This window comes from Clupea harengus, chromosome 20 (assembly GCF_900700415.2).
Source record: "Clupea harengus chromosome 20, Ch_v2.0.2, whole genome shotgun sequence".
NCBI lineage: Eukaryota > Metazoa > Chordata > Actinopteri > Clupeiformes > Clupeidae > Clupea > Clupea harengus.
The window spans coordinates 18,032,125-18,047,117 of NC_045171.1; the positions used below are offsets into that span (position 1 = coordinate 18,032,125).

The 14,993-nt window shown below is 45.6% G+C and overlaps 1 protein-coding gene across 1 annotated transcript in view; it reads left to right on the top strand.

The window, feature by feature from the left end:
• Positions 1 to 1,498: 1,498 nt before the first annotated feature.
• LOC105906218 (teneurin-1-like) overlaps positions 1,499 to 14,993 on the top strand; it is a 135,957-nt gene continuing 122,462 nt past the window's right edge. The window contains exons 1-2 of the mRNA XM_042702805.1: positions 1,499 to 1,825; positions 6,664 to 6,902. Coding sequence (XP_042558739.1) covers positions 1,707 to 1,825; positions 6,664 to 6,902 — 358 coding nt within the window. The 5' untranslated portion in view covers positions 1,499 to 1,706. The remainder of the gene's footprint in view (positions 1,826 to 6,663; positions 6,903 to 14,993) is intronic.

Consider the following 14,993-nt stretch of genomic DNA (forward strand, 5'->3'; position numbering starts at 1 on the left):
TGTTTCCCGGTCCAACAAATCTCCAGCTGTGACCTGTCGGAGTTAAAAATACTTATCAGTCATCGTTAAATATTTGTTGACAGAGTCGTCCACATGAACAAACATTTGCGCTCTGGTTGAAATGCGATCTACCACCATCGCAAATCCGTGGGATCTTTTGGCCTATATCGGTTGCGGTGGCGGTGGCGGCGGCTGCGTTTGGCAGCTTGCTGCAGCGTCTCATCCACTATTTAATAATATCCCTGTTTTCCAGTGCCCAGCCCGGGCTGCCGTTAGATTTGTGTCACCGAGAAGTCATATTGGGTGAGTTTATGGCACTTTCGCTGTCGTGTCCCTGAGCTAAAGCAGATAAGCTCTCAAATGCACCATCTGGTGCCTCTGCTTTCTGCCCCCCCCCCCACACACACACACACACACTCACACAAATACATACACACACACACACACACACACACACACACACACACACACACAAACACAAACACAAACACAATCACACAATCACACACACACACACACACACACACACACCACCCATCCGTAAGCCTCACAGTAACCTCCTTGCATCGGTACGATTCATACGGCTCACTAAGATTATGTAGCAGTCCAACTGGGAGGAAGAGCAGGAGCACAGAACCCCGTCTGAAATGGACACCTTTTCATCACAGCAGAGTCTTGCTGTTGCTTCTGCCGACTGAAACATGTTTGATGCTATGTGACCATGACGTGCACAGCTGCAAAAGAGATATTTTTATCCCCTTTATTAGTCTTTTTTTTCTGTATATATATATATATTTATATGTGTGAGAGAGAGAGTTGAGTAAGAATGTGTGCATTCAGTTAAAATAAGCTTTTCATTTCAAATCAGTCTGTATGTTTTACAGTTATTCACTTTGCATTTTTCACTAATTCCCATTGACTTTTGCATAAGTGAAGCTGTGTGAATCAGAGCTCCCACTCTGATACTAAGGTTGCTCAGACCTCGCTCAGGAGTGGCATATGTATGTGCCTTAGTATCTCTTGGTCAAAACTGTCCATTCTTCTTCATAATATTATCCATCTCTTCAGTTTTAAAAAGGAAATTATTATTTATGATAATGGACATTATTAGTTCTTGTTAAAATATTAACTGAGTATAATGGCTGACTTTAATATTTGAATATTATAAGTGGAATATTGAATTTGATTCCAGCTTGACCAGACATTCCTCTGCAGAAAGATTCCTTCAATATGACTAGACTTGTTCAACACAAAAGACTGCTTAGTGTTTGAAATTAGTCCCCCGCAGTCTCTCTCACAGTCTTCCTCTCTAAACACCCCAACCTTAAGTCTGTCTGTCTCTCTCTCTTCCTCTCTAGACACCCCCACCTTAAGTCTGTCTCTCTCTCTGTCCTCCTCTCTAGACACCCCCACCTTAAGTCTCTGTCTCTCTGTCCTCCAGTCTAGACACCCCCACCTTTAGTCTGTCTGTCTCTCTCTCCTTCTCTCTAGACACCCCCACCTTAAGTCTGTCTGTCTCTCTGCCTTCCTCTCTAGACACCCCAACATTAAGTCTGTCTGTCTCTCTGCCTTCCTCTCTAGACAACCCGAACAGTCCTGCCACGCAGTTCACTTTCCGGCCGCTGCCCCCTCCCCCTCCGCCGCCTCACGCCTGCACCTGTGCCCGCCCTGCGCCCTACGCCCACGTGACCCTGCAGCGCAGCACCATGCCCGCCCAGAGCCATGCCAGGGACAGCCAGGGCACAGACACCACGGGGCAGAACGACAGCTCTCAAATCAACCGCAACAACTGGGTGCTCAACAGCAACATTCCTCTGGAGACAAGGTGGGTGGTGTATGGATGTGTGTGCACGCACAAGCTAGCAGATGTGCAGAATGTATGCTTATTCTCACACACACTAACACACACACCCTGTAAAGCATATACACATCACCCACCCACGCACCCAATACACACACACACACACAAACACACACTTATATATATTGTCAAAATGTCACAATTGTTAAGCTGTGACAGCCTCTTACTGTACAAATGTGTTTATACTGTCTGAATATTTATAAATACCCCCAGCGGAGATAGGTGTTTTTTGTATGCCATCCACTGGAACCAATCAGTCAGCTCCCTTTGGAGCTGAATCACGTCAGCACCGCAACACGGAAATGTATTGATGGACGAATTTTCTCTCATTAGAGCGTTGCCACATGTTTAACAAATCTGGTTCTGATTTATTTTTTCAGGCCATCATCTGGAGTCTGTGTTAATAAAAAAGAAAGGCCTGTCATATTTACAACTTCTATCAAAACTTTGATCACCCACATGCCTCTGCCAACTGTAAGAGTTGGAAACCAGGCAAAGGGTTCCTCCCCAAAAAGGAACAAAACAGCGCATGGCGTTGATGATAATCAGTCCAGGCATCTTTCAATGGGCCAGAATGTGAATGCTGACCGCGGTCTGCAAGGGACGTGGTATGATAAATAATATGTTTGCATTTTTAATGAATGCCTGGTAACAGTTGAATTCCACCATTAACCGGGCAAAGATGAGATTGGCAGCCAGCCAGCCATGAAGAAAGGGTTTTAATAAGATATGAATCTGTCCATAATTAGATCCTTTTCTCTCATTTAAAAGAGAGAGATTGAAAGAGGGAGGGAGAAAGAGAGAGAGAGAGACAGACAGACAGACAAAGATGGAGAGAGAGAGGAAGAGACCAGACAGAGATGGAGAGAGAGAGAGAGAGAGAGACAGATGGAGAGAAAGAGAGAGAGGAGCTGGGGAAATAATAATGCAATGGCAAATTAAATTAATGATTAGTTAAATATAAATATACGGACAAAATGTATCAAAGGTCAACTTTAATTAAGTCTCTTAATGTATAACCAATATATGTATACAACTTTACTATGCTTTATTTGGCATGCATAGTGCACTGACGCCAAACCCCCCACTGCATCTCAATCCTCCCTGGGCTACTGGGTCCATCCAATTAGTGACTCACCTTTTCAGCATTCACAACCATGCCATTCTTCACTCAAACAAACAAAAAAAAACACAAGCGCTCCATATTTATTTTGTGTTTTGATTGTTGGGTTACATATGGACAAGTGAAACACACCCTTCCCCCATCCCGGGAAGAAAAAAAAAAGGGAAAGGATTGTCAAGCCCTCTTTATGGCGTTTTAATGACTGCTAATTTACTTTGGCTTAGTCAATTGTCAGTGAGCACAACAAATAGCGATGAGACAAGGTGACAAGGCAGGAGGAAGGATAATTGATAAGCAGTCATGAAGAACAGCTCCCCCTCGACAGCTGGGCGAGGTCAGAGGTCAGACAGAATGAGCTATATCTCCTCTCAGTCTCTCGCTTTTTTTCTTTCTCTCCCTCGCTTTCATGCCTTATTCCTTCTATCTATCACACACACACACACACACACACACACACACACACACAGACACACACACACACAGACACACACACACACATACATACAAATGAGCACACTCTTCTACACGCGCATTGGATCGTCTCCCACACGCGTACACAAACATGTCTGTCTCTATCTCTCTCTCTTCTTCCTTCAGTCTTATCTTTTTTCAACACATACACGCACACACAACTGCGTGCACACACACACTCACACGCACACACATTTACACAGCGCTGGTCGTGCCTAATTGGTGCGTGCTGTTTCGTTTACAGTACTAATCCTACAGCTCATATCTGTCCTCAATGTTTTGTCACTCCCAATTATCCATACCCTCTGCGCGGAGTCGTGCCACGGGGGTCAGCGAATGGTCTGTAGGCCGATTTTCCTGACAGTAATCCACAGCATTAAGAGAATCTGTGTATTAATATGGGCTTTTCCACAGCAACATTAGGCGTTTCAGCCTCCTAACTACACTCGGATTAGCTCGTTCACACGATGGATACCATATCATGCAACTTAACCACAGATGGACCCAAGAGTCGCCATTGCAAAGTGTTCTGATTGCACTCAGATAGAGTGAGGAAGGCTGTGGGTAGAAGACAAAAACCCATCAAAGTCATCGATTGAGAAGGCATCAAAGTCATCAGATGAGAAGGCACAAGGAAATGCGACGGTGCGCATGTCTGTGGACCAGAGATTGGAAGGACGTTGGGAGGGGGGTGGGGGGTGGGATCCTAATTGAAATGTGCACTACTTTTCATCATCTTGAAAAGTTAAGAATAGTGCCATCATCTAGCTGCCTCCTAGCCTCCTGAAGTGAAGTAACACTCATTTTCTGGCTGGAGACCCAGGGGAAATATGGCGGCTGATATGAGATTTGAGCTTGTTAGGTGTAGTAGCCTGTGGATATTGTCTTGAAAGACCACAAAATGTGAAAAGATTTTATAAATAGAATATGGGAAAAAAATTAGGCATTTTTAGTGCTCAGTGTCCTTTTCAAAGTAAAAAAATATATATTTAATAAATACAAAAACAATTGATTATGACAAGATTTTCTAATGTTCAGTGATAGTCCAGTTTTCCTGCTCCTGCCTCCATCTCATTGTAAAACACTGTTGGGAGACCCCAGTGGAAAAGTCTGTGGGTTTGAATAGATGCATAGAATGAATAGATCCTCCCCTCCTCCTCCCCTGTTTGCCCTTTCCCTGTGACTCAGTGTGCCCTTGGAGCTATGGTTTCACACTCACCCACCTCTCCGGCAGGGAGGCAGGCAGGCAGGCAGGCAGGCAGACAATATGGAGACCCCACTGACCCTTCACAATGGGCCCTTGCCCCCACGACTCGCATTCACATTCATACTGACACCCACACACACACACACACACACACACACACACACACACACACACACACACACACACACACACACACACCTACACACACACACACAACCACACACAACCACATACAGAACCACATACAGACACAAAAGAACATGCTAACACACTTAACTCTTAATACCCACTGGACGTAGCTGCTAGTTAATGCAATGCAGTGTGTTCGAGCAATCCGCTTTTGACATGAATCATTTCACCACAGTCATAACCTGCCTCCATCTCTGCATCAGTCTCCTCACCCATTATTCTTGACCCAATTATTTACATATTATTATTAGTATTATTATTATTAGTATATACACCTTATTATTATTGCTATTGTTATTATATCCATATTATTATTATTATTGGTATTATTATATCCATATTAATATTATTATTATTATTATTAATTATTATACATATTATTATTATTTTTATTATTCATGTCCTTATTGCTTGGACATGGAACATTTCAGAATAAAGAGCAAACCTTATACTTGTCACTGGTTTGTGCAACAGAGCATTTAGCAATGTTTTAAGAGTCTTAAAGGGTAACACAACACAATAACCATCAGGACTCTGCCTTTCAAATGTTGCTAGGCACTAATCTGTGTGATGAAGTTTTGTGGAGAAATATGTTGTTTTAAATCAGAGAAAATGTCAGTACTAATGTTTTGAAATTGCTAAATCATAGAATATCCTACCATGTTTTGATATCCCCTGATTACAAGACATTCTCCTCTACATGTTTATGAAAAGGTATCCTCCCTTTCATCAACCTCTCTATGAGATACAAGCTAAAGTAAAACAATTCATTAAAAATTCAAAATGTTTCATAAGGACACTAATATTAAACTTTAGCAAGAATGATTGCACATCTGGAAAGCCCTAAAAAAACATATTGTGTGTATGGCTACCTCTTGATCAAGATAGAGGCCAAGGAGTATAGCTAGCGAAAATTATTCTGAAAATAGCGTCGGGTTTTAAGAGCTAGATACACACACAACTTTTTTCACACATCACACACTTTTATACACTTGCACACTTCCCACAGAGGGAACTAAAGGAAGGTGTAAGAAGATAGATGAGAAAGAGGAAGATGTTGTGGTGAAGAACGGTAGTGGGAAGATAGAAGAAAAGAGGAGCTGGGAGGGGAGGAGAGAAAGGGAAAGGAAAGGAGAGAGGAGGGCGGGGGGGGTTGAAGGAAGAGCTGTGTTCATATTCGTCGGCATGGCCACAGAGTGTTAATATTGCAGCATGTTCTGGGCTCTCCCCTCTCATAAGCTGGCCTGCTGTGAAATCCTTGCTCAGGCCCTGGAATATGTTCACTCGCAAGCACTATAAATACAGTGAGCACGCGCGCGTGTGCATGTGTGTGGAGGATGGGGGGAAGAGAGAGAGTGAGAGAGAGGGAGGGAGAGAGAAAGGGGAAGAGAAAGGGAGATTCCATGGATATGAACTTGTGTCAGTGCAAGTGTGAGTTGTAGTTGCCATTATATTTTATGCCATGTTTTCCTCAAGTGTTCCCTTTCAGAAGTTAAATGGTAAAATACACCAGAAAATAAAATGCCTCTTCTCCTTGAACCTTTTCTCTTTCAGCCTTTTTGGAGTGCTTGACATTTCTATGACCTTTTTTTTTTCTTTACAGGCTGGCTAGCTCATATAAAATGTTGTTTCATTTTTCTGGATTGTGTCTGCAACCCATTCTGATTTTCAGTGTGTGTCCTCAACACAAGGTCTTGAAGCACAGGATGGTGTTGTATTTCCAACATTTGCTGTTTAAAAAAAAAAAAAAAAACTTCTTAAATAAATTCAAATTGAATTGATTTGAAATGGACTGATTTTTTTGGTTTTCAGGCACTTCCTGTTCAAGCATGGCTCTGGCTCCTCGACCCTGCTAAGTGCAGCCAATCAGAACTACCCGCTGACCTCCAACACGGTGTACTCCCCGCCCCCGCGGCCCTTACCCAGAAGCACCTTCTCCAGGCCCATGTTCACGTTCAACAAGCCCTACAAGTGCTGCAACTGGAAGTGTACGGCCCTCAGCGCCACAGCAATCACCGTCACCCTCGCCCTGCTCCTTACTTACGTCATTGGTAAGCACTGGACACGCTTCTCTCTTTTTTCACTCTCCCTCTCTCATTCTCACTCCCCCTCTCTCTTTTAGTATCTCTGTGTCTCTCACTCGCATATGCAAACAGACAAATATACACTCAAATACAAAGACATGCATGGACACATATACACACACACACATACTATTTCAAGTGTGGCACTATACTACTATCACTTAGCATGCAGTCCTCTCTAGCTCCCTTTCGCTAGCTTTTGCCTCACCAGACTTACATATTTCACTAAAACTGATGTTTTCATTATTAGTTATTCATTATTTTCTTGAAATGCCCTCTCTTAGTAATTAACCATCCCTCTCTCTCTCTCTCTCTCTCTCTCTATCTCTCTCTCTCTTTCCTGTCTTCCTCTAATTCTCTCCCTGCAACCATGTTTTTTCTCTCCCCTTCACCTCCATAGCGCTCAAGGTCAAATTTAACTGAGACACACGTTAAGATTAATTTCTGGCCTGAACAGTTGTATTCCATTAATGCAGGAGCCCTGTTAATTAGGCTGTTACTGCGATGCGTGATGGATCATCTCAGAATGCCATCAGGAAGTAAATGGTGTCCCTTTTTTCCCCTCCATTGTCCCATACTTTTTATTATTTAGTTTGAGAAATGGAGCGGTGGCATGTTTTGGGGCTGGCCGCTCTTGGTTTATTGCTTGTGCCTCGGGTATTTGTTTTAAGCGTAGGTTATATTAGAACGCTCCACACTGAAGTGCCACGTTACCGTAGCATCTCTAAGGCTAGCACCACGAGCCCCAGAGAAAGAGAGAGAGAGAGAGAGAAGGGGTGGAGGGAGAGAAAAAGAATGATAGAAAGAGGAAGAGAGTGCTCCACCCCCCCTCCACATGCGTGCACACACACACACACACACACACACACACACACACACAGACATACACACACACACACACACACACACACACACACACACACACACACACACACACACACACACACACACACACACACATAGACATTGCTACCATAACTCTCAATCATCACGCCTGTCCTTTGGGCTTCTCCTTGGCCTCTGAGGCTTGGGGTGCTTGTGCCACCATCAGTTTTGTTTCGCACAGACCTCTTCTGTTTTTTTTTTCTCTTTCCTTCTCACTCTCTTTGTCTTTCCTTTCTTCTTTCTTTCTTTCTTCATCCTCTTATTGTGCTGTCAGCCTCCTCAGAGGCAAGAGGCATTATGTGGTGGTCATTATTTATAACCCTTAGCAGACCCCTCAGGAGGTTAACAGAGATGTCGATCGGCAGTACGCGCAGGGCCACGGCGCGGAGAATACATTAGCTCTGTGTCAACCTGCACTTGTACATCAGCCGCAGTCCCCCACCTTCCCTCTCTCTCCCTCCTTCCTTCTCTCCTTTCCTCTCTCTCTCCTTCCGTCCCCCCCCTCCCCCCATCACCTACCAGTGCTGTTACTGTTGGCGTCGTTACCGTTGCTGTCATCAGGGAGGGGCTGGGAGGGGAGAGCAAAAGCAAATCATTCCTGCTTGTCGCAAATTAAGTTAGCCAACCAGCAACAGCAACAAGCGGCGAACAAGGCAATTAGATCCTATGACCGATCATTTACATAACCCAGCGCTGGAAAGGTGTTTGCTGAGAAGTAATGATGCGGAGAGTCTAAAATCCGAGGAGCCCTACCTACGCCTGCACACACACAAATATACACACACACACACACAGGCAAATTGGTCCATCCTGAACACACCCACACACACACACATGCTCACAGACATGCAGATTCACCTTTACTCAGATACACATTCTCACACACACACACACTCACACACTCACACACACACACATACACACACACTGACTGGCCTTGCCCATATCCTGTGCCCCCCCCTCCCCCCACACTTCCTTATGGACTCTGAATTGCTTTGTTAATTTGTTGACTTGCGTCTCCTCCACTGTTCCTCTCAGAGGTTTATTGTTTTACTAAAACGCTTCCCTGCAGACGCTAGCGCGCTAAAATGACAAATGGCGAACGCAGTGTGTGTGTGTGCAAGTGCAAGTGCAAGTGCACTGCGCCTCAGACTGATTAAGTGTTAATCGGTGTGAGTGTGTGTATGTGTGAGTGTGTGTAAGTGTGAGTGTGTGTGTATTTGTGAGTGTGTGTCCCCACGCCAACACGTGCCCACGCCCATGTGTCTTTCCACTCTTGCGGCTGAGGGTGCCTTTGCAAACGCATACAGTAATGGATGTCATGTCAGCCCACATTAAAATGCATATTACTCACGGAGATGGGAAAATAAATCATTTTCTTGCCAGCAATGAAAAATAAATACCTAATAAATAAATAAACCGACTGGGTCCGTCTGGGTCTGTTCTTGGACTTGTGGGGTTGGGGGTGGTGGGGGGTGGGGGTAAGGTTCCTCTGCTATTTATTGGAGGTGCCACTCAAGGAGGGTAAAGCTGGGGCATATACGATGGGGCAATATAACACCTGTCGGGGATGGTGGAGGGAGGAGTGGAGGGGGTGAGGGACAGTGACACTGAGGGCCACCGGGGGTGGGTGGGGTGGTGTGGGGAGGTCTGATTTGGTTGGGCAGGAGGAGGCGAGGGGGTGGCGAGGGGGTGGCGAGGAGCGTTTAGGCAGCTCTCTGACCCCCACTGGGCGAGGCGAATGAGCCACGCTGGGTTTATCAGTCGCTCAGCCAGACTGGAAGAAGCCTGTGACAGAGTCCAATGTCTCTGAGCACTGGGAGGTGCTGTCCTTCGCCCGCTCTCTCTGTCTGTCTTTCTCTCTTTCTTATGCTGGCTTTTTATCTGTCTCTCACCATCTCACCCTCCCTCTCTCTCTCTTACTCAGTGTCGCTCTTGTTTTTGATTTTCTCTCTCTCTCACTCTCCCTGTGTCTCTTATTCTCTTCCTCTCTCCCTCCCTCTCTCTCTCTCTCTCATGATTTCTCTCTCTCTCTTCATCTCCTTCTCTATTGTTCTCTCAATCTCTGTTTTGGCCACCCCAGGATCCCACTCTGCATGCTCATCACAACCACTTTGACTGTTACATATTCCTTTGCTGCCCACGCTGTTGCAGTCCCTGTGTATATATTATTTATGTTAAATTGTTACATTTTCCTTTTTGGAGCTGACTTGTTCCTCTGGAAGCAGTATTTATTCACACATGTTTTTGCTATGGAATAGATACAAACGAATGAAAAGTAAATAAAAATTTGATTTTTTTGGCATTTTTTTTATATTTAATTGATATTTTTGGGACCTTTCTTGAGCAGATGAAAACAGGCATGAATCACAGCAACACACTCTTTCCAACCTGATATAATTGCACCCTGTAAAACCAGATGAATGTTTGTACGTATCCACGGTGATGGCTTATCAGTCCATTCTAACATTCCACAACAATGTTGTGATGTCTGAGAAGAGCTAGATTTGGGCAACTGGGGGGAAAAACCAGGGGGGAGAAAGAGAGTGTGGTTCTAAGAGGGGCTTACATAGCATTGTGTCCTTGGCGTAGTCATGGGCCGGGCGCGAGTGTGTTGGGAACAGTCATGAGGGAATCATCTCGTTTGTCAGTGACTGAAGCTCTGCGTCTGAGACCAGTCATGTTGTGTGTCATCCCGTGCCTCCCAGACAGAGCAGACAAGTGATTCAGTGATTCAGGAAACTGCAGCTGTTGAATTAGACATGCTCTCCAAACCAGAGGTCGCATGCCTCTGGACCTATTTTTGCCTTCTTACTTTGCTCTCTATTCTACACATTCCCTTCTTGCTGTTTACCTTCTCCCTTCATTTTGCATTCTCTCTTTTATTTTTTAAATTTTGAATTCAATTCAATATTCTTTATTGGAATGAGCAGTGTGCAATAGTGCCAAAGCAGCCTACAAAAACATATAGTTGTATGAAACATAAATGCTAATAATAATACTCTCTCTCTCTCTCTCTCTCTCTCTCTCCTTTGCGTCTCTCCGGCTTAATCTAACACCTCATCTCTCTTTGCTCAGCGTGAGGGTTGCTTTTCCCCTCTTTTTCTCTCCAACACATCATCCTGTTCCTGTGAACCTCTTGTTCTTTATCATCCTTTCACTTCGCCTGGCGCTCACTAGAAAGTGCATTTCCTCTAAAGCTTCCTCAGGAGAACCTTCTAAAAACTAGGAACTGGGTCTCTTTTCTTTTTTTCTCTTCACTAAGCCATATTTCCAAAGTTTGTCTTCTCAGGGTTTTTTATTAAAGGCTCGAGCTTCTGCGGCCTCCATCTTTCTTTGTCTCCTGCCGGGGATTAATCCGCAAAATCAACAGAGGAGGGCTCGACAAGAGAATGTTCTAGACTAGCAGCGCTTACGACCCGAAGACTTCTTCTTAAGCCTTCACACTCGTCCCATAACATTAGGTGTCTGTCTTTGTCTTGCCTAATGAGCCCTGTTTCTGGATTGCCAACTGAAAACACCTGCTTTGCCATGTAGGCAAGGGCAAGAAGACAAGCAGCCATGACTATATCCATTACCTTGTTGTGACAAATGTTGTCACGCACCTTTAGCAGTGCTCCAATGGCGTAATGTTCTCTGTGTCATTTAGATGCAGACACACACACACGCGCACACACACACACACACACACACACACACACACACACACACACACGTATGCATATACAAACTCACAGACACACACACACACACACTCTCTCTCTCTCACTCTCTCTCTCACACACACACACACACACGTATGCATACACAAACACACAGACACACACACACTCTCTCACTCTCTCTCTCACACACACACACACACACGTATGCATACACAAACACGCAGACACACACACACACTCTCCCTCTCACACACACATACACACACGTGCGTGCGCATGCATACACAATCACACACTAACAAACACTCTCGCAATACCCATCAACACCCCTTAACAAGTGCATTCTCACCAAACACACATACCCACACAGGACACACTGACTTCTGAAGTAATTGTGAAATACCTGAACACAATGATTCATAATTAACGAGGTACATTTTTAAACGCAGACTGGGGCACATAATTGAGTGTGGTGGAATTTTAAAGTGGGTCTTGTTTAAGGTAAGACTCAATATTCACTCATTTCCTTCCTCCAAATGAATATGCAAATGTAATGAGTTCCCTATCAGATGGCCAGGGCTCTATGGCAACGTACCCACACCCAAGTGACGGAGGCAAAGTGAAAATACTAAATACACACACACACACACACACACACACACACACACACACACACACACACACACACACACACACACACGCACACACGCACACACGCACACACGCACTCTCTCTCTTTCTCTCTCTCTCTGATCTCTCTGTCTCTCTCGCACACACACACACACACACACACACACACACACACACACACATTGATGTAAGTGCATGCACATTCAGACAGAAATTCACATAGACACAGAATAATACACCAGCAATCATATTCAAATGCACTGAATGGAATTTCAAAGCAATCAGTGAATAACATATAAATGGTTGAATCACTTGAGACTGGTGAATCTGCCTGCTTCAGAATGAGCCTTCACACACGCACACACACACTCACACACACACACACACACACACACACACACACACACACACACACACTCACACTCACACTCACACTCACACTTGCACTGTCACACATACACACACACATGTTAAATTCACACATATATTTAACTCATACATTCACAGATGCACAGAGACATAGACACACATGCATAGACTGAGGTATACATGCACACATACACACTGTCTCTCTCTCTCTGTTTCTCTCTCTTACACACACACATACACACACATTCGTTCTCTCTCTCTATATATATGTCTCTACACAGACACACAGCTATCTCTGGCAGCTATCTGACTTCTGTATCATTTTCATTGACAGCCCCTCTCTGACAGCATCAGCATCAGCATCTGCACAGAGACAGGAGACTGAAAGACAGTAGTGTGTGCTGATAGACTGTAGATTTAGGTGGAAATGTAAAGGTTTGAGACTGTGGACATTACAGTTATAGGCATGAGTGAGAAATATTGAGAGTATTTATGTGTTTGTTTGTGTGTGTGTGTGTGTGTGTGTGTATTGTCTATTACAAAAATCACATCCCTCCTATTTCCTTTCTTTCTTTCTTTCTTTCTTTCTTTCTTTAATGCATGTTTATGTATGTGTATCTATGAGCCTGAGGATGGTTGTGTCTATCAGTCCATATCAAATCGCTTGATGCATTTCAGGTAATGATGCGAGAGTGAGTTTTGAAGGTGATACTGTGGTGTGTGTGAGTGTGAGTGTGTGTGTGTGTGTGTGTTTGTGTGTGTGTGTGTGTGTGTGAGTGTGTGTGTGTGTGTGAGTGTGTGTGTGTGTGTGTGTGTGAGTGTGTGTGTGTGAGTGTGTGTGTGAGTGTGTGTGTGTGGGGGTTTGAGGTGTGGGATGGGGGGGGGGGGATCTTAAAAGGAGTCTTGCTCCCCCGGGAAGCGGGGAAGATCATGATTCTCTCAGTTCATTAAAGGCTGTTAAAGGATATCTGTCAGATGGGCTATTGGTTCAGCCGCCTGAAAAGTGTGATAATCAATAGGACTTGCTAATGTCAAACTCAGGATCGGTGGAGGGATCGGACGGGCTTTGGAGGTTGGTGTTGCCTTGCGTTACCTTGCGTTGCCTTGCGTTGCGTTGCCTTGCCAACTGAACTGTGACACGACTCAAAATTCCATCTGCAGAAATTCCAGAGCACCTCACCTCTTTTGCTCGGGCTATCTCAGAGCACGGAGTCATCATGCTTCACTGCAGTTGTATCGATTGCTCCATTGTGTCTTTGACCCTTACACACATATACACACACAGACACACACACACACACAGACACACACACACACACAGACACACACACACACACACACACACACACACACACACACACACACACACACACACACACACACACACACACACACACACACACACACACACACACATACTGGAAAGGCCATCTTATGCCTGGCCCATGCTTTGGCTACAAAACCAGCAGCTGGCCTTTTCCCTGGCAGGGCAGAGGCTGGTGGCCCATGGGCCGTGTCATGAATTATTCCCAAGTCTGGTCAAAAACGCTCGCCGCTCGCCGCTCGCCGCTCACCCGCATCAAATCCCCCCCCCCCCCCCCCCCCCCCCCCCCCCCCCAGTGCTACACCACAGAGCAGAGCAGGGGGTTGCCTGTGTCAACACCACCATTTCTGCTCTCTTTTATGACCATCCCCCCCCCACACACACACACATACACATACACACACACATACTTATACACACTCGCACACAGACACACACACACATGCACACACACACTATTTTCTCCTACACGTCCAGGTGCTCTGCTCAGGTAAGGATGGGGGTCATTTTTTGCGCTGCTTTCAACTCCACGAACACGCCGGTCCGTTAGCTGTGCTGCTACGCTCCTCTCCTCCAACAGCTACCGAACGAATAAAACTACCCCCCCACCACCACCACCACCACCCCACCCCCGGCATTCTCATCACCCCACCCCTGGCCGTCTCACCACCCCAGCATTAGAGGCAGAGACAGAGTTTTGGGGGCCGGGGGCCAGGGCCTGAGCTGAGGAGGCGACACGGAGGATTTGATAGGGAACATGACTCAGCGGTTTGATGCCTAATGAGAGGAACAGAGGGGCCTTGATTGCGCTGACTCGCCTCACAGTTTCTCCACCCTGGCTCCCTCTCTCCCTCTCTCTCTCTCTCTCTCTCCCTCTCTCCCTCTCTCTCTCCCTCCCTCACTCTCGCCCTCTTTTTCCCTCTCCCCCCTATCTCTCCCTCTCTCTCTTTCTCTCTCTCTCTCTCCCTCTCTCTCCCTCTCTCTTGGCTCCTGCATGGGAGGAAGAGGAAGGGCAAAAGGTAAGAGGGAACTTGAAGGGTGCTTTCAAGGGTGCGGTGGCCTCCGCTGTAACTTCCCTGGACTCTTTCCTCCCCCCTCTCTCCCCCATCTCTGTCCCCAGTCTTTGTGCTGGTTGGCATGCGTCTGAGCCAGTCCCAGCCCATCCTGGGCCTCATCAGGCCTCCC